The following is a 22,440-nucleotide window of genomic DNA, read 5'->3' on the forward strand; positions in this document are numbered from 1 at the left end:
GTTTTTTGTAAAATTAATTTTTATTAGATGCTATCTTGAAATGTCAACCTCGGAAATTGATGCCACAGTGTTTCGCAGAGCCTGTAAATGCGTTTCAACTTGAAAATTGGCACATTTCTTGATTTTTTAGTTAATTTTTGGCTTTTTTTCTATTAAATTCTTCATTTTTGGATCTTTTAACCGTTTTTTTGTCAAAATTCAGTTAATATGACAACTTCCTTTTGATAATCCATATACTCAACGCCTTTTTCTACCTCGATGTAATTTTGTTTCATAAAATTGTACATATGTTAATCCGATTTTCGTAGTTTTTTTCCGATTTTTGTCAGTTTGTTGTTTTTATTTTGGTTTTAATTACTAGAAATAGTCTTTGTGCAACGTGAGGGACTTCAATGTTATTTCAATAAACATTCATTCATTTTTTGACGTTAAGTTTTTGAAAAACAGTTAAAACTTTTTCATAAATGCAGTCTTAAAAGTGTTTTGACCATTTTTTTGCTAAATGTTTCAATATTTTGTATGTTTGACTTCTGCTTTTTCCTAATTTTATGTTCTCTTCAGGAGGATAGATCTTTGTGTCGGATGATTTGTTATATTTCCTATATCTCGAATCCTAACAATGAAATTTATTCGTTTTTCTTGATTTTTTTATTTGATTTTCAACTTTCAAAGAACAAGAATGTCTTTTTGTTATGGTGTTGCTTATATTGTGCTCACTTTCTTCTGATTTTAGTTAGTATCATTCTAGTTTTGTCCTGGCACCTTCATTTATTTTCGATATATTGATTTTTCTGTTGTTAAAAAATGAATGATTTCAGCTTTTTCTTAGATTTTCGTCATTTCTTTGGTTTGCAATTGATTTCATTCAACATAAGGCAGTACTGAGAGTTTGCTAGCAAGCCTTTTCCAAAATTTTTATTTGTTACTATTTACTGCAACTTTCTTCCGGCGTTGGTATTAATTTAAACGATTTTTTGCCTTTGAATATTTTCTGCTGCTTATGTCTTTTCTATGATCAATTTAATTTTTGAATTAATGTAATATCATGTTGTCTACCATGTGTACAACAGGGAGGAATCATTTGTTGTTTTTTGTCTTAATTGCAGTGATTAGAAATGTAATTATATTGCTTTTCTGATTTTAAAATTTGAGCATTCGTTTTGAAAAATTTAACTTAATTTATTAAATTTATTTGATATCCAATTTTTTACAATCCAAGAATTGGATTGTATTGGTGCTTTGTCTTTTTTTTATTTTTCACAGAAATTGAATTGTTTCGAGGCGCTGTCTTTTTCAAGATCTGTTTACACATTTTTATGATTTTTGAAGTCAAATTGGAGGAACGATTTTGGTCACTATGAAACAGGAAATGGAGCGAAAAAAGTGGAGTGGTTTTGCGGCGTGAATTTTTTTCGCTCTAATTTTAAAGCAGAGTGAGTAAACGGTGTGTGAACAAGAGTTCGCTTTTCGCTAGGTTTTTTCACATGAGGCAATTTCACTTTGATTTTAACTGTTTTTTTTTTTCGTTTTTTTTTTGGATCGGATTTGTTTCTTAATTGTCTTCCCAATCCATTCCTAGTTCATTCTAGGCCTAGTTTTTTTTGTTTGAACCAAGTTACCATTTCACGCTAGTGGTTTTTGTTCACATGCCGCCTTTTTGAAATTGATTTTCTGTTTTTTATCTGATGTTTTTGGATATGGGTTTCACAATTCACTCATCGTTTTTTCTAGGTCTGGTTTTTGTTTAGTCAATGAAAATTCTTTTTTTGTACGTCAGGACTTGTTCTGCTATAATTCTTATTTTGTGGAACAAATTGTTTTTGCTTGAAATCTTTTTGACTTCTCTAGGCTAGTGTCACTCTTCTTTCATTCTGCTAAAAATATTTTTAGACAGCAGTTGGTCAACAAAGCAATTCAAAATAAATAGAGTCAATATCAAAAAACGAAATCAGAAATAGAAACGGGATACACCCATAAAGCCCGATTTTAGATGCCTGTTGCTTGAACTTTGTTCTTAGTTACAATCTCTGATGCTTAAGGGTATTAATACTAGCCCCTGTGTGGTCTCATTACGAAACAGGTGAATGTTCAGCTCCAAAATGACATCAAAATAGTTTGCACTATCACTTTCCACGATCAAAATTGCGCTTCATTTAGAATTTATAATCATTCGCAATTCAACTGGTGGCAATTCACAACTAATATCACGTAAAAATGGGGCTTCTTCTTCAGTGACTTCTGTTATTTGTTAGAACAAAATCTTAGTCCTCCGAGTCTTGGGCTCGAGATCCGAAGTGGACTATGATTTAGTTATAAGATAGTTAGAGAACCAAAGGCTACAAAAGTTTTGATATTCATTTGGTGTAGTAAAGATAGCGACAAAATGAGTAATTTTGAGACGTTTTTTTAAAGCTCCTTTGAGAAATTGGTATGTGAACATGTTTTCGGATTTTGGAAGCCAATTGTTATCATGTGCGGCAAATTGACTGATATTTTCGTTGTTTCTTATGAGTACCGTTAGTATGATACGTATGGGTTCTTATTGCGCCTAAATGCAATTACTTGAATTCTTCGACGAGCAGCTAATGCTTTTGATGGCTTCGACACCATTTGTGAAAAAAATCTCAGCCAGCTATTATAGCGCTCCTATTTTTACACTGTCTATTATAGAGCTGTCTTTTTACAATTAAAAGAATCTGAATTGTATTGTTTTTATTTTGGTTTTAATTACTAGAAATAGTCTTTGTGCAACGTGAGGGACTTCAATGTTATTTCAATAAACATTCATTCATTTTTTGACGTTAAGTTTTTGAAAAACAGTTAAAACTTTTTCATAAATGCAGTCTTAAAAGTGTTTTGACCATTTTTTTGCAAAATGTTTCAATATTTTGTATGTCTGACTTCTGCTTTTGCCTAATTTTATGTTCTCTTCAGGAGGATAGATCTTTGTATCGGATGATTAGTTATATTTTCTATATCTCGAATGCTGAACAATGAAATATATTCGTTTTTTTTTTATTTTTTAATTTGATTTTCAACTTTCAAAGAACAAGAATGTCTTTTTGTTATGGTGTTCCTTACTTTGTGCCCATATTCTTCTGATTCTAGTTAGTATCATTCTAGCTTTGTCCTGGCACCTACATTTATTTTCGATATATTGATTTTTCTGTTGTTAAAAAATGAATGATTTCAGCTTTTTCTTAGATTTCCGTCATTTCTTTGGTTTGCAATTGATTTCATTCAACATAAAGAAGTACTGAGAGTTTGTTGGCAAGCCTTTTCCAAAATTTTTACTTATTACTATTTACTACAATTTTCTTCCGGCGTCGGTATTAATTTAAACGATTTTTTTCCTTCGAATATTTTTCTGCTGCTTATGTTTTGTTATGATAAATTTAATTTTTGAATTAGTGTAAAATCATATTGTATAGCATCTGTACATCAAGGAAGAAGTATGTGTTGTTTTTTGTCTTCATTGCAGTGATTAGAAGTGTAATGGTAGTGGTTTTCTGATTCGTAAATTTGAGCATTTTTTTGAAAAGATTTAATTTAATTTGTAAGATAATTATCTGCCGTTTGCTTTCGCGATCTTTTTGAGATTAGAATCATGAATTATTTTTGGGGCAATTGATAGCCTTGGCCGTTTTTTGTTTTTTGTTGTTTTATCACTTAATCCAGTTGATGAAATTTCTGCCTCTCTCTGTAATATGCTTTAACAAAAATGTTTATTTGTCGCAAAACTCGAAAATTAGATAACTTTTGATTAAATTATTCACTAAAACTGATATACAAGTCATTAAAGTCATTATAATTGAAACTTAAACATCTGAACTATTTTCGGTTTTGCATTCTTGTTGTTTTGTCGGTTTTTTAACAACGTGTCATTGATAACAGGTTTCCTAAATTTTCTGATTAATCTAAAGTGAAATTTAGAACATTTTCACCTAATAGCTTATTTCTTTATCAGTTGAGAAAATTTCTTTTAATTTAAATTGCTGTTCTTTTATTTTCGACCGCGCGCTCTATCTCAATTTTGACTGGTCTCATTTCCTTTATAAAGAATCTACGTTGCATCTCTTTGATGATTCCAGATGATCGTTAATGGTTTTGCAACTTTGAGATCATTGGTTTTAAATAAAGTTTGAGTTAATTTCTTGTTGCTGCTGCGTTTGCTCTTTCGCAAATTGCTGGCTTGGTAGTTTTTTTACAACTTTTTGTAGGCTTTTCAATGTGTTATGGTTTAGCGGTGTAAAGCTTAAAGATTTGATGTTTTGAAGGACCTTCGTCTTTTGAAGGCTTTGCGAAAGCTTTGATGTTCTCAAAACCTTCGTGTTTTGAAGGACATTGATAGCACTTTTTCGAAGTTTTCTTTGAAATTCGACTTTTGACAAATTTCTCGTCTTTCCTTATCTTTTGTCCGTTTATTTTGCGTCTCATTTGTTCCACAGAGGTGGTGTTTTTAAGGTTCCATAGTGTAAACGTTTGTATAATTTGCTGTTATTGATTTTTTTGAATTTGTTAGCACTATTATTCAGACAAATGGAAATAAGCTTTTAATATTGACTTTATTAATGGCCGCCCTCATCTTCTCAGCCGGCTGTCATAGCGCTCCTATTTTTTTTATAGCTGCGAAGCTGTAAGCTGAGCGAAGCTATATTGCGGTGCTCTTGGTTTTTTTTGTTTCGTCGTCTGACGCTCTTTTTTCGTTTTACATTTGTTCACACAGCAAAGTTGAAAAAATCAAATTTTCTGAATGACTTCTTCCTCTCACTAACGGCATTTGCGCGCGTGACGTCATTTCTCACTCGCTTTAGCAAAAGTTTTTAGGTTATTTGCGTGATTAGATTTTGATCACACGTGACTTACCTCCTTCAATAAAATGACTTTTGCACTTTAAAACTTAAATTTAATTTGAAATTGTTTAAGGTCAAAGGAACTCCTATATGCAGTAAAGTTCCCTAATAAGAGGCGTCTGTGGAATGAATTTTAACAAGCTTTTTTAATTTATCGCTGAATGTTTTTTAGACTAGTTTTTTGAGCTGCGTCGATTTTTTTTCAATATAGATCTGTATCTGTTTCTATCTCTATTATATGGCACGCAGGTCTATTCTTTCGCAGCTATTCCGGCAATCTGCCGGCTATGTTTTACAATTCAAAGAGTTTGAATTGTTTCGGGGCGCATTCTTTTTCAAGATCTGTTCAGACATTTTCATGATTTTTGAAGTCAAATTGGAGTAGCGGTTTTGGTTACGCCGAAACAGGAAATGGAGAGAAAAAAGTCGAGTGGTTTTGCAGCGTGAATTTTTTTTGCTCTAATTTTAAAATAGAGTGAGTAAACGATGTTTGAACAAAAATTCGCTTTCTCGCTAGGTTTTTTCACATGCGGCAATTTCACTTTGATTTTTGCTGGTTTTTTTTCAATTTTTTGGATCGGATTTGTTTCTTAATTGTCTTCCCAATCCATTCCTAGTTCATTCTAGGCCTAGTTTTTTTGTTTGAACCAAGTTCCCATTTCACGCTAGTGGTTTGTTGTTCACATGCGGCCTTTTTGAAATTGATTTTCTGTTTTTTATCTGATGTTTTTGGATATGGGTTTCCCAATTCACTCATCGTTTTTTCTAGGTCTGGTTTTTGTTTAGTCAATGAAAATTCTTTTTTTGTACGTCAGGACTTGTTCTGCTATAATTTTTATTTTGTGGAACAAATTGTTTTTGCTTGAAATCTTTTTGACTTCTCTAGGCTAGTGTCACTTCTTTCATTCTGCTAAAAATATTTTTAGACAGCAGTTGGTCAACAAAGCAATTCAAAATAAATAGAGTCAATATCAAAAAACGAAATCAGAAATAGAAACGGGATACACCCATAAAGCCCGATTTTAGATGCCTGTTGCTTGAACTTTGTTCTTAGTTACAATCTCTGATGCTTAAATGTATTAATACTAGCCCCTGTGTGGTCTCATTACGAAACAGGTGAATGTTCAGCTCCAAAATGACATCAAAATAGTTTGCACTTTAAAATGGTTTGTAAATAGTTTTTTTTCTAGTTTTTTCTCTCTTCTTTCAATCGCAATCTTCGTTATGGGAATCAACGGCGGCTATTTTCCGGTAATCTGCTGGGTATGTTTGTAGTCGTGTGTCTTCTTTCATTCAACATTTTCAAAATTTTTTTGAATTTTTGATCATTTTTACGTCCTTTTTGAGTTTTCGACGATCAAAATTAAGCTTCGTTTAAAATTGATTATATTTTCGCAATTCGACTGGTGGCAATTCACAACTAATATCACGTAAAAATGACCCGAATAAGGCTTCTTTTTTAGTGACTTTTATTATTTGTTAGATCAAAATCTTAGTCGTCCGAGTCTTGGACTCGAAACCCGAAGTTATCAGATAGTTAGAGAACCAAAGGCTACAAAAGTGTTGATATTCATTTGGTGTAGTCATTTGGTTTCCCTAATCTTTTACTAGCCCTTTTAACGCCTTTTTTGCTTATTCCGAGAATAACTTTCGATTTATAGCTCAGGCGTCAACTGCCATGTTAAGGTCAAATGCCATAGGTGACAGCAAGGGTTTATGTCAATCTGCTAAACAAAATTCCAAAGCAGAGGGAAGTTTTATAGTGATCTTTGTTCATTCCGTGTTCTGAGAGAGAGAGAGAGAGAGAGAGAGAGAGAGAGAGAGAGAGAGTTGTTTTTTTTTCGTCGTCCGAGTCTTGGGCTCGAGACCCGAATTGAATTGGACTATGATTTAGTTATAAGATAGTTAGAGAACCAATGGCTACAAAAGTGTTGATTTTCATTTGTTGTAGTAAAGATAGCGAAAAAATGAGTAATTTTGAGACGTTTTATTTAAAACGCCTTTCAGAAATTGGTATGTGAACATGTGTTTGGTTTTTGGAAGCCAGTTGTTTTCATGTGCGGCAAATTGACTTCTGTTTTTGTTATTTCTTCTCTTGAGTACCGTTAGTATGATACGTATGTGTTCTTATTGCTTTAAATACAATTACTTGAATTCTTCGACGAGCAGCTAGTGCTTTTGATGGCTTCGACACCATTTGTTGTCAAAAACATTTTTTGAATAATTAATTTTTGTCTTTATTCTTTTTTGTCTTTTTTATTAATAACCGCTGTCAGCCTTCTATTTGCTATTATATAGATGTAATCTTTTTTCGCTTTACCTTTTTTGATCACGTTTTTCTTTTTATATCAGTCTTGGTTTTCACCTTTGACTCGTGACTTTCTTCACTCTCTTTTTCAATTGAATCGTTTTCAATTTCGTTCACGCATTGAAATACATAATATAGTGAATACGCTCAATGTCAAAACAGCAAAATCAAAAGAAACGGGATAAACCGATGAAGGCCGGTCGTTAAGTCAACGTGCATTAGTTTATCAAAGTTCTTTGGAGCGATTTGCAGCTGACATTATTAAGCTTAATGGCTTCCGTTAAGCTTTAGAAGCTGAATTAAGTATAGTTTTAGAATCTAATTGAAACTGCACACCAATTAAGAACACTTTTTGAAACTTAGGAAAAACTTTAAATTTTTATCTGTTCTTTTTTTGTTTTTATCTCTCAATTCGGATGGGCGTCAACGGCGGAATTCTCCCCTCGATTTGACGGCTATGTTTATACTTTTGTCTGATCTCTTAATAACACTAATTCCAAGTCTCAGTGTTTGCTGCAGAGCTTCAGATGATCCTGAATGTTTTGATTTCAATTTTAGTGGTTTTCATTACTTTGACACCATCTATTCTGTTTAAGGTTTTGAGAGTATTTAGTGTACTTTTTGCTATCTTATCGTTCAATCTTATTAGGACGCTATTGCTCAAAAGGATCCTTTTATTCGATTTAACTGTTTTTAATAGCCGCCCTCATCTTCTCAGCCGGCTGTTATTGCGCTCGTATTTTTTTTTTACTTCGTCAAACTTTTTTTCGCTTTACCATTTTGCCGCTTTTCCGACATTTTGCGTGAAATCTTTTTGACTTCTCTAGGCTAGTTTCTCTCTTCTCTCATTCTGCTAAAAGTGAATTTGAACATCAGTTGCTAAGCAAAGCAATTCAAAATGAACAGAGTCGGTATAAAAAATTGAAGTCAGAAATAGAAACGGGATAAACCCATAAAGCCCAATTTTAGATGCCCGCTATTTGAACGTCGTTCCTATAAGTCTTAGTTACCACCTCTAATGCTTATTGGTGTTGATAGTAGCCCCTGTAGCCTCTCTCTAAGAAACAGAAGTATGTTCAACTACGAAATGCCATCAAAATAAATTGGACTTAAAAAACATTTTTGTACAAAAATCTTTTTTTTTCAATATATTCTATTCGTTCAATCCCAATCATGCTTATTGGAATCAACGGCGGCTGTTTTCCGGCAATCTGCCGGGTATTTTCAAAGATAATGCTTATAATGACCTGCCACTAATTGTTTTCACAAATTTTAGCGAGTTTTTGAGTTTTGCAAGTTTTTGTTCATTTTTTCTCTCATCTCTTATTCTCGATTATGACAAGTCTCATTTGTTGCTAAGGATGCTCTTCATGCTGCTAACAAGGATGATTATACGCTGTTCGCTTTCTGAAAATGTTGTTGGGGTTTTGAGTTCTGCTAGTAATGTACTTTTTGCTGTCTGATCGCCAAATCTCCCAACTGACAGATTTCATCAGTTGCTATAGCTGAATCTAATTAATCGCTCGAGTTCAGAGCAGTCGTTTTTATATAATTTTAACACTTTTCTAAAAAAACAAAAGGTTCTTTTCGTCTTGTCCCTTTAGTCTTTTTAGTCTATTTGTTTTTTTTCTCTCGTGGTCCTCTTGATTATTCTCAAGAATAACAATTAGTTTTTGGCGTTTTGAAGCAGCGTTATATTGGGTCAATATAGTGGGTCTTTTTTTACCTAACGTTTTTATTGACTGAGATATCATTTATTTTCGAATTATTTGTGATTTTATGATTCTTCCGTTCATTTGTAGTTTTATTGCTCCTTTGGGGGCCATAGAACCAATAAAAGGTAACCTATGACTTCTAAAGTATTATAATAAGCCGTTGTTAGGGTTTTTGATTTTTATATCTACTTATCTAATTATGGATTGTTTAGTTGACGCCGCTGGTTATCGATGTTATTCTGATTTTTGCCAATTACTTTACTTTTTGGTTTACTTTACTATCCTTTTCGCTTTGCCTGCCATTGATTTCCACAAGTTTTATTGTGCGCATTGGAATAAATTTTAATAATATCTTGATAAAATGTTGTTTTTTGTTATTCTTTCAACACTAAAAGCTTGCAAATTGAGAGGTTCTAATGGTTGTTTAAGTTTTGTTCATTTTTGCGCATATAGGGTCACGGTCTTCGTTGACTGTCTTAGTTTGATGCTTCTGTAAGAATGTTGAAAAGTACGTTGAATTTTCTGTTTATGTTTACATGATAATGAATGGGGTGCAGATCTGTATGGTAAAACAGAGGATGTTCAAGTCTACGGATTGTATTAAACGAATAAAGCCTGGGCACTAAGACCTATTATTTGGAAACAGTTCAGTAACTAACAATGTTTCTTAGAGTATACTGTAAATTGGTTCTAATTCTACGCTTATATCCCTCCAATTTACGGGCAATTCACTATTTTTATGGAATCTTCTGAAACTGCAAACCAAATTAAAACAATTTTTTTCCACATTTAGAAAGATTTAGCTTTCGCCAATTTTTCCAATTTTTTCGAGTTTTTTGAATCCCGACTTCGTTCAGTAGGGTCATTGGCGGCTTATTTCCAGTAATTTTCCAGCTATGTTTTCTATATTGGTGAAACTGTAAGCTAAATAACGAAGCTCATTGTTCTGCCATGTGAATTTCTATCAATAATTTTCAAGAAGGGTGAGGAAAAGGAATTTGAGCAACATTTGCTTTCTTGGTAATTGTTGTTCGTGTGCATTGATCTGGCTTCAGTTTGTACATTTTTTCAGTTTTCTGATCACTTTAGGAATTGCTCTCGAACGAAATTTGTGGCAAATATTGTAAACATGTATTTTTATGCAAAATTTCTCCTAAACGTTTTTATGTTTTCGCTCCAGAACATTCTTTCTTGAGTTAGTTTTCATGCATACGTTCTTCATTTTTGAGTGATCTAGGTTGCTCTCATTCTGAAATCAAGTTTGATTCTAATATAAAATAAATTAGGAACGAAAGAGAAGCAAAACCATTGTAGCTTAGTGGGTAAGATGGCATCGAGGAGGTTTTGAGTTCGAACCCCTGTGGGTTCATTTTTCATCCATAAATCATTTCTAAGCTACAATCCTCGAGATTAAATTGCGTTTACCTGTCTTTCGAGAGCAATTCATCCGACGTTGGTCGGTTTGTCTTATAATTGGTTTCCCGAATCTTTTACTAGCCCTTTTTTCGCCTTTTTTGCTTATTCCGAGAATAATCTTCGATTTATAGCTCAGGCGTCAACTGCCGTGTCAAAGTCAATTTCCATAGGTGACAGCAAGGGTTTAGGTCAATCTGCTAAACAAAATTTCAAAGCAGAGGGAAGTTTTATAGTGATCTTTGTTCATTCCGTGTTCTGAGAGAGAGTTGTTTTTCACATCGGAAAGAGGTTGCAATTTTTTTTTTCTAAGTGAGGAAATTTTTGATCACATGTGGCCTTTCAGAGCAGTTTTTTGTTTTAACTTTGTGTTCTCGGGCAAATTATTTTTTCCTACATAATTGATGAACTGATTTAGGGTTCGATAGCCGTTTTGACCATTTTAAAGTTTAAAGTGGACTTTCATTGTGCAATTTTGTGATTTCTTTCTACTTTTTGACTTTTGGACGAGTTTTTGCTGTTTGTGTGGTATTTTTCAGGTTTTAAAGTCTCTAAATTCAGAAGGTACAAATGATTATTTATCTTGTTTTGTTAGTCTTCTGATTTGAATTATATCAATTTCAACTTTTGTGAGCAAACTGTTTTTGTGTATTTGAAGTTTTTCAGTTTCTTAGTTCTTTTATGTATTCAGCATTACCAATTCCATTATAGATACAAAGTTTGTAGATTTATTGATAATCGTCTTTTTGCTTTTGTTTTCTGGGGTTTTCAAAAAATAGAATTTTAACGTTTGGCAATTGCGGAGTAGGAGTTATCTAGTTTATTTCACAAGTTTTCCAGTTGTTTTTAAATTCAATAACCATTGTCAACTGCTCAAATGCTATTATATAACTGCTAGGCTTTGAGTTCGGTTTTTCAATTTCACTCAATTCGTGATTTTTACTTTTGAGTTCTGACTTACCTCACTCACTATTTTGTCTGGATGGACTCTTGAATTTCCTCAACAAATTGACAAAATATTTTAAATATGGTCAAAACAATAAAATCTGTTGCTATCGTTAATCTCACGCAATTCTGTTCCGCAGCTATTTCGGCAATCTAACGGCTAGGTTTATTTCTTTCCTTATTCTGTTTCAATTTGTTACTGTTTTTCAATATGCTTATGGAGCCTGTTTAATGGTGCGGAGGGCGGTTCTCAATCTTAGAACCTAATTTTCAGATAATCTAATTTTACATCTCATATAACCTAATTTTCTGTTGAGTCTGAGTTGAGGCGCAACGAATTGCTGACACAAAACTGTTATAGAAAATCGGTTAATCTGTTTTTTATTTGCTCTCGAACGAAATTTGATGAAATTATTGTACACGTATGCATAGTTTTCCCTTGACCGGGCATTTTTTAAATTTCATTTCTCGGGTGACTTTTTCACGCTTGACTTATCAAGGCTACATCCCCCTCTGAATTAGTTTGCCCCGCCTGTGGGTCAGTTAGTCGGCTCTCAATTTTAATAGCTGTGATAAATGCGCGGAGTCATTTTAGGTCTACTTTTGTCTACAGAACCAATATAATTCAACTTTTTGGATTGCAAATAGACAGCGCCATACCAGAAGTCAAATTGAATCCAAGTCAAAAGTCCTTTTACAATCCAAAAACTAGGATTATATTGGTGCTGTTTTGTTTTTGTAATATGTGTCACAATTTTTTCAATGATTTAGGGCTTTAAAAACTATAAACAGTTGAAGCCCTCGTGGCCCTAAATAGCATTGGAGTTCTTAAGCTGGCTTTGGCAGTCTTCCGTGCCTATAGGGAAGACAGAAATTCAAAGTGCAAAGGTGACTGTTTTTTCTGTTTTTTATTAGTTCTGTTTGCTTAATTCGGTCTTCAATGTCTTCAATTGACGATGATCAGAGTTCATAATGGTTTTGCGATGATCAATTTTCAATCTGTTCGGGGTCGGACCCGCAGTGTGTGTTTTTGTACCCCAATGACAAGTTATGTGTTGTTATATAGCACTTTGCTATGATTTTGGGGGCTTCCTACTACGCTGGGGGGCAATAGATCGAGATTTTTTCATGCCTGTTTTCGAGTTACATGTGTCAGTATTGCCAATTGAAAGACACATAATTGTGTTATATTCTAATTTAACTTTTCGACGTTTTGCTGTTATGTTTGTTAGGGGCCAATTGACATTTTTTAAAGCACGTGTCTGTTTTGATTTTAACAGCACAAAAATGGCTTTAATTAATTAAGATTCGCAAATTTTAGCAAGATTCTAGTATTTTTTTTTAAATTCTGGTGCTTGTATTTTTTACCGATTTTTGTCTCGTTTTATGTCCTGGCCGGCGGGTTTCTTGTTTTTAAAGATTTAGCTAAGAAATTTGGTGTTTCTGAACAAAGTATCAAAGCAATTTTTTAGTCAAGTGGCTGATAAAGCAACTTTTGCTTTTGGGATGTGTTATTTCGTAGATTTTTACTTTATTTTTTGGTGTTTTTGTTTTTTGCCTGCGTCTGACTTGCTGTTTTTTTCCTCTCATTTTTTATGATAGATGTGTACCAAGGTTGCCGTTCTTTTAGTTGGCAAGTTTTTTTGTTTCAAGTAATGGTATATCAGTAAAAATGAGGGGTACATTAATGCATATCTACAGTACAATTAGGAAATTATTAGAGCATCATTTTTCTGAGGTTTTTCAGGTCTCATTTTTTAAAAGATTTTTGAGACTTCCGGTCAACAAAGCTATCGCACTTATGTTCTCATTTGTTTTTTTATTTTTTTTTTAATATTCTTACAACTAAGCATCTTGAATCACTTTTGATTGGGTGACATTTTGCTACTTTCCTGCAATTTTTCCGTTTACATCATAGTGAATGTCTGAAGCACTGTGTTGAGCATAACAATTTAGATCAATGGCTATCGAATGAAGTTCAAAGCACTTACGTTAGTCTTATGTCTTGGTTGATGCAATATATTATCTTTTCCACTGATTCCTTTTGCCGCCGATTTTTGATTTCAGAGTTTCAAGCAGCTAAACTCTATTAGTTTGTTACAAAAATGCGCCAAAATGTTTTTTTTTCACTTGTGGTCTGTATATTGGTCTATAATAATTTGAAAAACATCATTTGGAGCCTTTTAGTTAAGAGATAGCCCTCCGCTAAAGCAAGGTAGAGTTTCCCCTATACTTAAGCTGGTATAGAGGCTACAATAGAATCGAGCCCACCTTTCATTTGCGAGCAGAGTAATTTGTCCTACGTTTGTCAGTTTTGTTTTGAAAATGCGTTTGGCTCATACAAGTCAACTGCTGGCGTGATAGCCGAGAGGTAAGGTGTGTGATTCATACGCCAATGATTGAGAGTTCAATCCCCTGACTCCGTGAAGCAGTCTGTGTGAGGATGAGCTCTTACCTAACCACAGCTTCGGGTTGACCATAGCTTGACCAATGTTGGCTGCAATGATGGTACCACGTTAAAGTTTCAGACGAAAAAAAGTGGCAATAGTCACCAAAAAAAGAGAGAGCAATGCTGCTCATAAAAGAACGGTCTGGAATGTGGGGAATAATAAGAAAAAGGACAGCTGAGAACAGGCTACTGTAGGGCTAATGCTGTTCCGCTGCGATAACGCAGAAGCCACAATTATTGTTATTAATTACTAATTATGACCTGTTGTTGGCTAGGTCAATATTTTCACATGGAGATGACTGAACTGCAAAAAAAGTTTCGCCGCAAAGAAATGCCAGGAATTCAAAAATAATGAATAAATTTTGGTGGTGTACCCAATTCCCGAATATTAAGAGTTTTTCAGAAAAGGAGATCTCGAATGCTATTAGATGACGAATATTATCCCACAATTGATGATGAAGATGTTCTTGCCCCGAATAAGCCAAAAAATGGAACTAATGAGTTGTCTATGTCCAAAAATAGCTGTGATATAATGGAAGCTCCTAATGATGTGTGCGCATCATCAGCTGATAATGGCTTGCGTCAAAATATTCAGGTACTTTCTCCCCATATTTTTCTTTTCAATGTCGCTCAACTTCAGTTATTATCTCCTATTGATGACCAAAAAAATTTTAAACAGCTTTGACTAATTCTGGCTTGCATACGACTTCATGGTGGAAGAATTGATTTTTTGAGGCTTCATATGAATGTTCCGGGCCTTTTCGTTTAAGTTCGGCGAGATTTTTATCCAGCCTACATTAAGTGTACCTTTGCAAAATCGCTCTTTTGAGATTGTGTCAGCGACATTTGTGAAAAAGATTTTGAAATAATTATAGCTGCGAAGCTGTAAGCTGAGCGTAGCTATATTGCGGTGCTCTTGGTTCTTTATAATTCAAAGAATTTGAATTGTATTGGGGCGCTGTCTTTTTTTCAAGATCTGTTCACACATTTTCATGATTTTTGAAGTCAAATTGGAGTGGTGATTTTGGTCACGCCGAAACAGAAAGTGGAGCGAAAAAGCGAGTGGTTTTGTGGCGTGAATTTTTTTCGCTCTAATTTTAAAGTAGTGAGAAAACGGCGTTTGAACGAAAATTCGCTTTCTCGCTAGTGTTTTTTGTTCACATGCGGCAATTTCACTTTGGCTTTTACTATTTTTTTTAGATTTTTTGGATCGGATTTTTTTCTAAATGGTTTTCCCAATCCATTCATAGTTCATTCCAGGTCTAGTTTTTTGTTTAGTCAATGAAAATTCTTTGAATTGTACGTCAGGACTTGTCCTGCTATGTTTTTTTTGTTTCGTCGTCTGACGCTCTTTTTTCGTTTTACATTTGTTCACTCAGCAAAGCTGAAAAAGACAATTTTTCTGAATGACTTCTTCCTCTCACTAAAGGCATTTGCGCGCGTGACGTCATTTCTCACTCGCTTTAGCAAAAGTTTTTAGGTTATTTGCGTGATTAGATTTTGATCACACGTGACTTACCTCCTTCAATAAAATGACTTTTGCACTTTAAAACTTAAGTTTAATTTGAAATTGTTTAAGGTCAAAGGAACTCCTATATGCAGTAAAGTTCCCTAATAAGAGGCGTCTGTGGAATGAATTTTAACAAGCTTTTTTAATTTATCGCTGAATGTTTTTTAGACTAGTTTTTTGAGCTGCGTCGATTTTTTTTCAATATAGATCTGTATCTGTTTCTATCTCTATTGTATGGCACGCAGGTCTATTCTTTGGCAGCTATTCCGGCAATCTGCCGGCTATGTTTAATAACTTTGAATTACTTTGAATTTTAAATATTCTATAAAAATTGTTATCAATCGTCATAACTTTTTACATTTTTGATCTTGCACAAACAACCATTTGCGGCGTTCGTGGTCCTTTACAATTCAAAAAAATTGAATCGTATTGGTACACTTTCTTTTTTACGACTCGAAGAGGAGTATTGGTGGAGCCTCTTTTTGACCCGTAATTTTGTTAGTGTATTTGAAACAGGAAGTGAAGTCCCTGATAACTGTTTAGGTCAAATTGCCTAAGAACTGATGGAGGAGAGATTGGTTTTCTGTTCATGTCGCTTATTTGAGAGCCAGCGACGAAAGTAGGTGTAAAAAATTTTTCACTAAGCGAGCATTTTTTTGAGATCCAGTACGGCTTTTTAAAAGCACTTTGTTTATTTTCAACTCTTTTTTTTTCAGTCAAAAGTGTTTCTTTCAATTATCTAGCCCGGCATTAGAGTGCGTGAATTTTTCACTTTTGATATCAATTTTCAGCTGTTTTTACCTTTTTTACCATTTTTTACCATTTTCTAGAAATAAAATTTTGCGTGGTTTTAAGTTTTTTTTAGCATTTTTTGTATTATTCTTCAGTTATTGATAGCATTTGGGGAGTTTTGTTTTGATATCAGTTATTTTAGCTCATTATACATTTTTCTATTTCTTCGCTTTTTTTGTTTGCTTTTTAATTCGTTTAACATGTTGCTGCAAAGTTTGGGGTGGGTGACTGCTACCTGTTCTCAACTACCAGTTGATTACAGCTTTGCGGGGACAAGAAACAGTGTTTTTGGTGTAAATATTGATACGAAAATAGCTCCCTTGTAACTTATTTCTTTCAATTTTTGCCAGATTTAGACAGCTTTGTGGGTCTATAAAGTCTTTTGTATTGTTGCTTGAGCATTTGAGTGCGCGGTTTTTTTTAAAAAACAGGTTTTCTTTTTTCTGATTTTTTTAGTTTGGTTGATTTCTGGGGCTAAATAATTCATTAATTGACTTCAAATTACGTTTTCAAACAGGTTTTTTTTCTTTAAAAAACAGGTTTTCATATTTCTGATTTTTTTTAAGTCTGTTGATTTTTTGGGCTAAATAATTCAGTCGTATTGCTGCTTGAGCATTTGAGTGCGCTGGTTTTTTATAAAAAAAACCAAGCATGATTTCTTGGGCTAAATAGTTCATTAATTGACTCCGAATTACTTTTTAATAGCCCCACAGCGATAGCTGGAGCTATTATTGGCCTTCTCTTGGTTTTTTTTATTTGAGCGATTTTATTTGATATGAGCGAATGCAACTTTTTAGCGCCTGGAATTGGGGTACTGATTTTTGGGAAGGATGAGAAGGATAGCCTTTTTGGAAGGATAAGTTGATTCTGAAGAAACTATTATCTGAATTTTTAGCAGCATTTCGTTAAAAGTTGCAGTTTTTCTCAGGTTTTCTTTTTTCTGATTTTTTTAGGTTGGTTGATTTTTGGGGCGAAATAATTCTTTAATTAACTTCAAATTACTTTTTCAAACAGGTTTTTTTCTTTAAAAAACAGGTTTTCATACTTCTGATTTTTTTAAGTCTGTTGATTTCTTGGCTAAATAATTCATTCGTATTGTTGCATGACCATTTGAGTGCGCTGGTTTTTTATTAAACAAAAACCAAGCAGGTTTTCATTTATGATTTTTTTAGGTTGGTTGATTTCTGGGGCTAAATAATTCATTAATTGACTTCAAATTACGTTTTCAAACAGGTTTTTTTCTTTAAAAAACAGGTTTTCATATTTCTGATTTTTTTTCAGTCTGTTGATTTCTTGGGCTGAATAATTCAGTCGTATTGCTGCTTGAGCATTTGAGTGCGCTGGTTTTTTATTAAAAAAACCAAGCATGATTTCTTGGGCTAAATAGTTCATTAATTGACTCCAAATTACTTTTTAATAGCCGCACAGCGATAGCTGGAGCTATTATTGGCCTTCTCTCGGTTTTTTTTATTTCGTCTTCACGATTTTTGTTACAACCATATGATGTCACAACCACTTCAAATGTGCTTTTTGTTCGTTCGTTCATGCAATTTCAACTGAAATGCGTGTGTGACGTCATTTTTTGCTCTTAGTGGAGCAAGTTTTTTTGTTGATTCGCGTGATTAAATTTTTGGTCACACTTGACTTACCTCACTCTCAAAATTGACTTCCTCACTTTGAAATAGACTTTTATTTACTTTAATTCAAAGAGATAAGGTCAAATGGGTGTGTGTCACTCTAAATGAAGGTTATTTGAGAGTAGCTAATAAAGGCAGCAATAACTTATACAGATTTTTAATCAAAATATAACAGATCAGCCTTCAATGAAAAGACGATTTTTTTGGTCTGTCTTTACTGTTTTTTTTAGACTGCAGATCTACGAAGCTATTGCGGCTATTTTCTGGCAATCTGCCAGTTATGTTCAATTTTTTATGAGTCTGACAAGGGGTAATAGTATTCTCACAGGTTTTTGCAGAGCTGACTCTTCCAAACGTTTCCGGAGCTCTTCAGGCTACTTTTATTTGATACTTGAGCTAGCAATTAAACCCCGAAAATGCAAGGAAAGAATAAAGTTTTAAAAAATTTCTGCTGTGAAAGGAGCGTCGGAGATAGATAGGTATATATATCTAGGTATATATATATCTATATATAGATAGATAGATAGATAGATATATAGATAGATAGATAGATAGATAGATAGATAGATAGATAGATAGATAGATAGATAGATAGATAGATAGATAGATAGATAGATAGATAGATAGATAGATAGATAGATAGATAGATAGATAGATATATAGATAGATAGATAGATAGATAGATAGATAGATAGATAGATAGATAGATAGATAGATAGATAGATAGATAGATAGATAGATAGATAGATAGATAGATAGATAGATAGATAGATAGATAGATAGATAGATAGATAGATAGATAGATAGATAGATAGATAGATAGATAGATAGATAGATAGATAGATAGATAGATAGATAGATAGATAGATAGATAGATAGATAGATAGATAGATAGATAGATAGATAGATAGATAGATAGATAGATAGATAGATAGATAAATGGATAGATGGATAGATGGGTAGATGGATAGATAGATAGATAGATAGATAGATAGATAGAGAGAGAGAGAGAGAGAAAGAGAGAGTGGTAGATTTTTTTTTCTTCTAGCTTCGTTTGGAACAGAGAAATATAGATATGAAAAAATTTCTGTCAGTGAGTGAAATTTTGTGTTCACGTGCCGCTTTGAAGCCGATTTTTGGTTCCAAGTTTTTTTTATTGTGACCAAGAGGTTCTTGTAGAATATATTTTCAACTTTCTGTTTAATTTGATACTGTGTTGCAGCTTTCTGTTACACAAAAGGGTTGAAATAAAGAAATTCCACTTATTTTTCTGTTCTGAGATTGCGATTTCTGGGCCACTCTACTTCTGTATTGAATTTATTGCGAACTGAATTGAAGACTAATGCTTGTATGCACGGTTTACTAAACATTGAACTAAGTTTTGTTGGTGAAAATCTGCTTTTTCCGATGAAATTTTACAAATAGTGATATTCGATAAATTTTTTCTCGGCTTTTCTTTATTTCCAAAACAGATATATGCGGTCTTATTATGTCCTGCACAATTTTTTGGGGCAGATGAACAGCTTCGGTTGCATGAGCGAACTTTTTTGTTTGTATGTGTTCTTGTACTATGCGAAAAATAAATTGAAGTTTCATATTTTTAGTACAGTTTACATAAAACTAAAATCCGCTTTATCTGAGTTAAGTTTGTTATTTTGTTCGACCTCAGCATTCTGCCAGGAGATTCTAGCAATTTGGAAGCTAATTTTACCTTTTATTGTCAACGGGAAATCAAATTTGTGAAGTAATTTTAATTACGCTGGAGTAGTACGATGAGTGGAAAGCGAGTAGTTATAAGGCGTGACATTGTTTCAAACTGCTTTGAAATCAATTGAGAAAAAAGTTTAAACAAAAATGTTCGGTTTTGTGTGTGCGAGTTTTTGTTCACGTGCAGTAATTTAACTTTCGTTTTCACTGTTTTCTCTCCGTTTTTTGAAGGAATACTTTTGAAAGGTTAAACGGGTACTTTATTAATGCATAGTTGTTTTAAGACCGCAAAAGGTAACTAATGGTTTTCAAGATGCTAATTGTCTTTGTAATATTTAGATGATTTTGTTGGATGTTGCCTTTTTTGTAGTCCCTTTTTTGTTATTTGGTCTCTTGAATGGGCCTAAATAGTTCTCTATTGAGGTTGGATCAAATTGATTTCTTGATTTGAATAGAAAACAAACGGTTTCACCGAATTTGAGACTAATTGTTTTCAAATATAAATTCAACGAATTTAGGGATTTCTTCTTCTTTCATGGAAGTACCACTCAGCCTGATAATGGAAAGCTCCAAAAGGCTCCTGATGATTTTGAAGGTTTTTAATATCTAACTTTTCCTTTTTTGAAAACTTTGACACGACTTGCGTTCAAAAATTATTATTATTAATAGCCGCGCGCAGTTTTTCTGCCGGCTGTTATAGCGCTTCTATTTTTTGGTCGTATTAAAATTTTTTCGCTTTATTTTAGTTCACAGCTTGTTCAACATTTTGCGTGAAATCTTTTTAACTTCTCTAGGCTAGTTTCACTCTTCTCTAATTCTGCTAAGGGTTTTTAGACAGCAGTTGCTCAGCAAAGCAATTCAAAATGATCAGAGTTGGTATCAAAAAACGTAATCAGAAATTGAAATGGGGTAAACCCATAAAGCCCAATCTTAGATGCCCGTTACTCGCACTTTGATCTTACTTACGATCTCTAATGCTTATTCGTATTGATACTAGCCCCTGTGTGGTCTCACTACGAAGCAGGAGCATGTTCAGCTCCAAAATGACATCAGAATAGTTTTAGCAATTAATAATTGTATCTGTAAAAACGACCGTCTTTTTCTAGTTTTTTTTTCACTTTTTTTTTCAATCCCAATCTGGGTTATGGGAATCAACGAAGGCTATTTTCCGGCAATCTCCGGGGTAAATTTTCATTTGCCGCTTATTTCGTTGTCTAGTTTTTCTTTCACTGCGTCTCTTTAATGATGGATACCACTGGCCATTTTGTTGGACAATTTTGAGATCGCATAATTCTTCAATTCAAAACTATCAGTTTTTTTTCAGGCTTTGCTTTTTCTGGTAGTTGTTTTATTTGTTCGGTCACTTAATCTATCTGTCTCTTAGTTTCTCCTATTCTTGCTCTTTTTTATTGATAACTAACAGTTTTCGAGACTTTGACACAACTTTTTTTTTAAAATGTTTGTGATTATTTGCATTTCGCGTTTTTTTTTGTAATTGTTTTTTTCTTGTTCTATCGTAAAGTCATTTAAAATAGTTCTCTTTTGTTCTCTAGTTAGGCATATTTGCATTCATTCAAAGGTTTCAATTCAATATTAATATTTTTAATAGCTGTCGTCAGCCTCTCAACAACTATTTTTTAGCCGCTCTCCTTTTACAATCCAAGAATTGAATTGTATTGATGCTCTGCATTTTTTTGCAAGATGTTTTAACAACTTTTTCATGACTTTGAGATTTTAAAACGGATAAGCAGGTAAAAAGCTCAGCATGCATCAAATTTCATTAGAGGCCCTTAGCCACGTTTAGTAGTCCTTCAAGTGCTTAGAGTGGTGAAGCTACTGGGAAGGCCGCGATTCAAGGTTAAAGGGTCATTGTAAGGAGTTTTTGAGCACAAAATGCTGAAAATTTTTCGCGTTTTTTCGTCATTTTTGCTGGACCCGTCTGAAATTGAGGTTTGTAAAAGTTGATAAAGGTGTTTGGAATATTTATGAGCTATTTGTTTTGTACTCCAAACGTAGCACGCAAATTTATTTTTTTGACAACTATTATCATTATTTTGCTAGCCCCAAATGTTCGATGTTATGTTATTGCATAGTTTCTAGTGGTAATTGAGGGCTTTTCAGCATTTAAATCGCACTTTTTGAAAAAGCTTGCAATTTTTTACAATTTTTTTCTATTTTTTTTAATAGCCACTGGAGAGAATGAAATGGTTCTGCAGTTTTGGCAATTTTCATTTTATTAATGAAAAATTTGACATGTTTCTCTATTTTTGCTTTTTTGGCCTATAAACCTTTTTCAAGGCTTGTGCTTAGGCTAATAGGTATATTTAATTGGATCAAACTTGGCCTTCAGGATTAAAGATTCAAGAGTTTTAGCAATGATTATATCTTTGTTTAGTTTGTTTGATTTTATTTTCTCCAACTTTGAGATTTTTCATTTTGGCTGGCGTTGCTCAACTGATCTTCTGGTCAGGTGCAGTAGTCCTAAGTTTTTCGTTCAATTCTTTGGATTGTATTTCAGGACTTAACCTGCTATATATATTTTTTCAAAACCAGCTTTACTTTTTGATCAAGTTTTTCGTTTTACATAAGTCACGATTTTCACGCTTGACTTCTGACTTATCTCAATCACTGTTTCAACTGAATGGATTTTAAATTCTTTCACGTTTTTTGTTACGCAACGTGGTGAATACTGTCAAACTCAAAAGAGCAAAATCAAAATATTCAAGAGCTTGCGTCAAAATATTCAGGTACTTTCTTCCCACATTTTTCTTTCAATGTCGCTCAACTTCAGTTATTATCTCTTATTGATGACCAAAAAAAATTTAAACAGCTTTGACTAATTCTGGCTTGCATACGACTTCATGGTGGAAGAATTGATTTTTCGAGGCTTCATATGAATGTTCCGGGCCTTTTCTTTTAAGTTTGGCAAGGTTTTTATCCAGTCCACATTAAGTGTACCTTTGCAAAATCGCTCTTTTGAGATTGTGTCACCGACGTTTGTGAAAAAAATTGAAATAATTAATAACTTTGAATTACTTTGAATTTTAAATTTTCTATAGAAATTGTTATCAATTGCCATAACTTTTAATGGTTGTTTGTGATCTTGCACGA

General features: G+C 33.3%; 1 protein-coding gene across 7 annotated transcripts in view; it reads left to right on the forward strand.

Annotated features, from left to right (window-relative positions):
• Positions 1-22,440, forward strand: part of LOC142334498 (uncharacterized) — a 653,384-nt gene that overhangs the window by 571,326 nt on the left and 59,618 nt on the right. For 5 of the 7 annotated variants that reach the window (XM_075382580.1, XM_075382581.1, XM_075382583.1 and 2 more), the window contains one exon: positions 14,087-14,278. The exons of the other annotated variants lie outside the window; for them this stretch is intronic. In XM_075382580.1, the coding sequence (XP_075238695.1) occupies positions 14,087-14,278 (192 nt within the window). The remainder of the gene's footprint in view (positions 1-14,086; positions 14,279-22,440) is intronic. 7 annotated transcript variants of the gene reach the window in all.

Source organism: Convolutriloba macropyga, chromosome 2 (assembly GCF_964194025.1).
Source record: "Convolutriloba macropyga chromosome 2, txConMacr16.3, whole genome shotgun sequence".
NCBI lineage: Eukaryota > Metazoa > Xenacoelomorpha > Acoela > Convolutidae > Convolutriloba > Convolutriloba macropyga.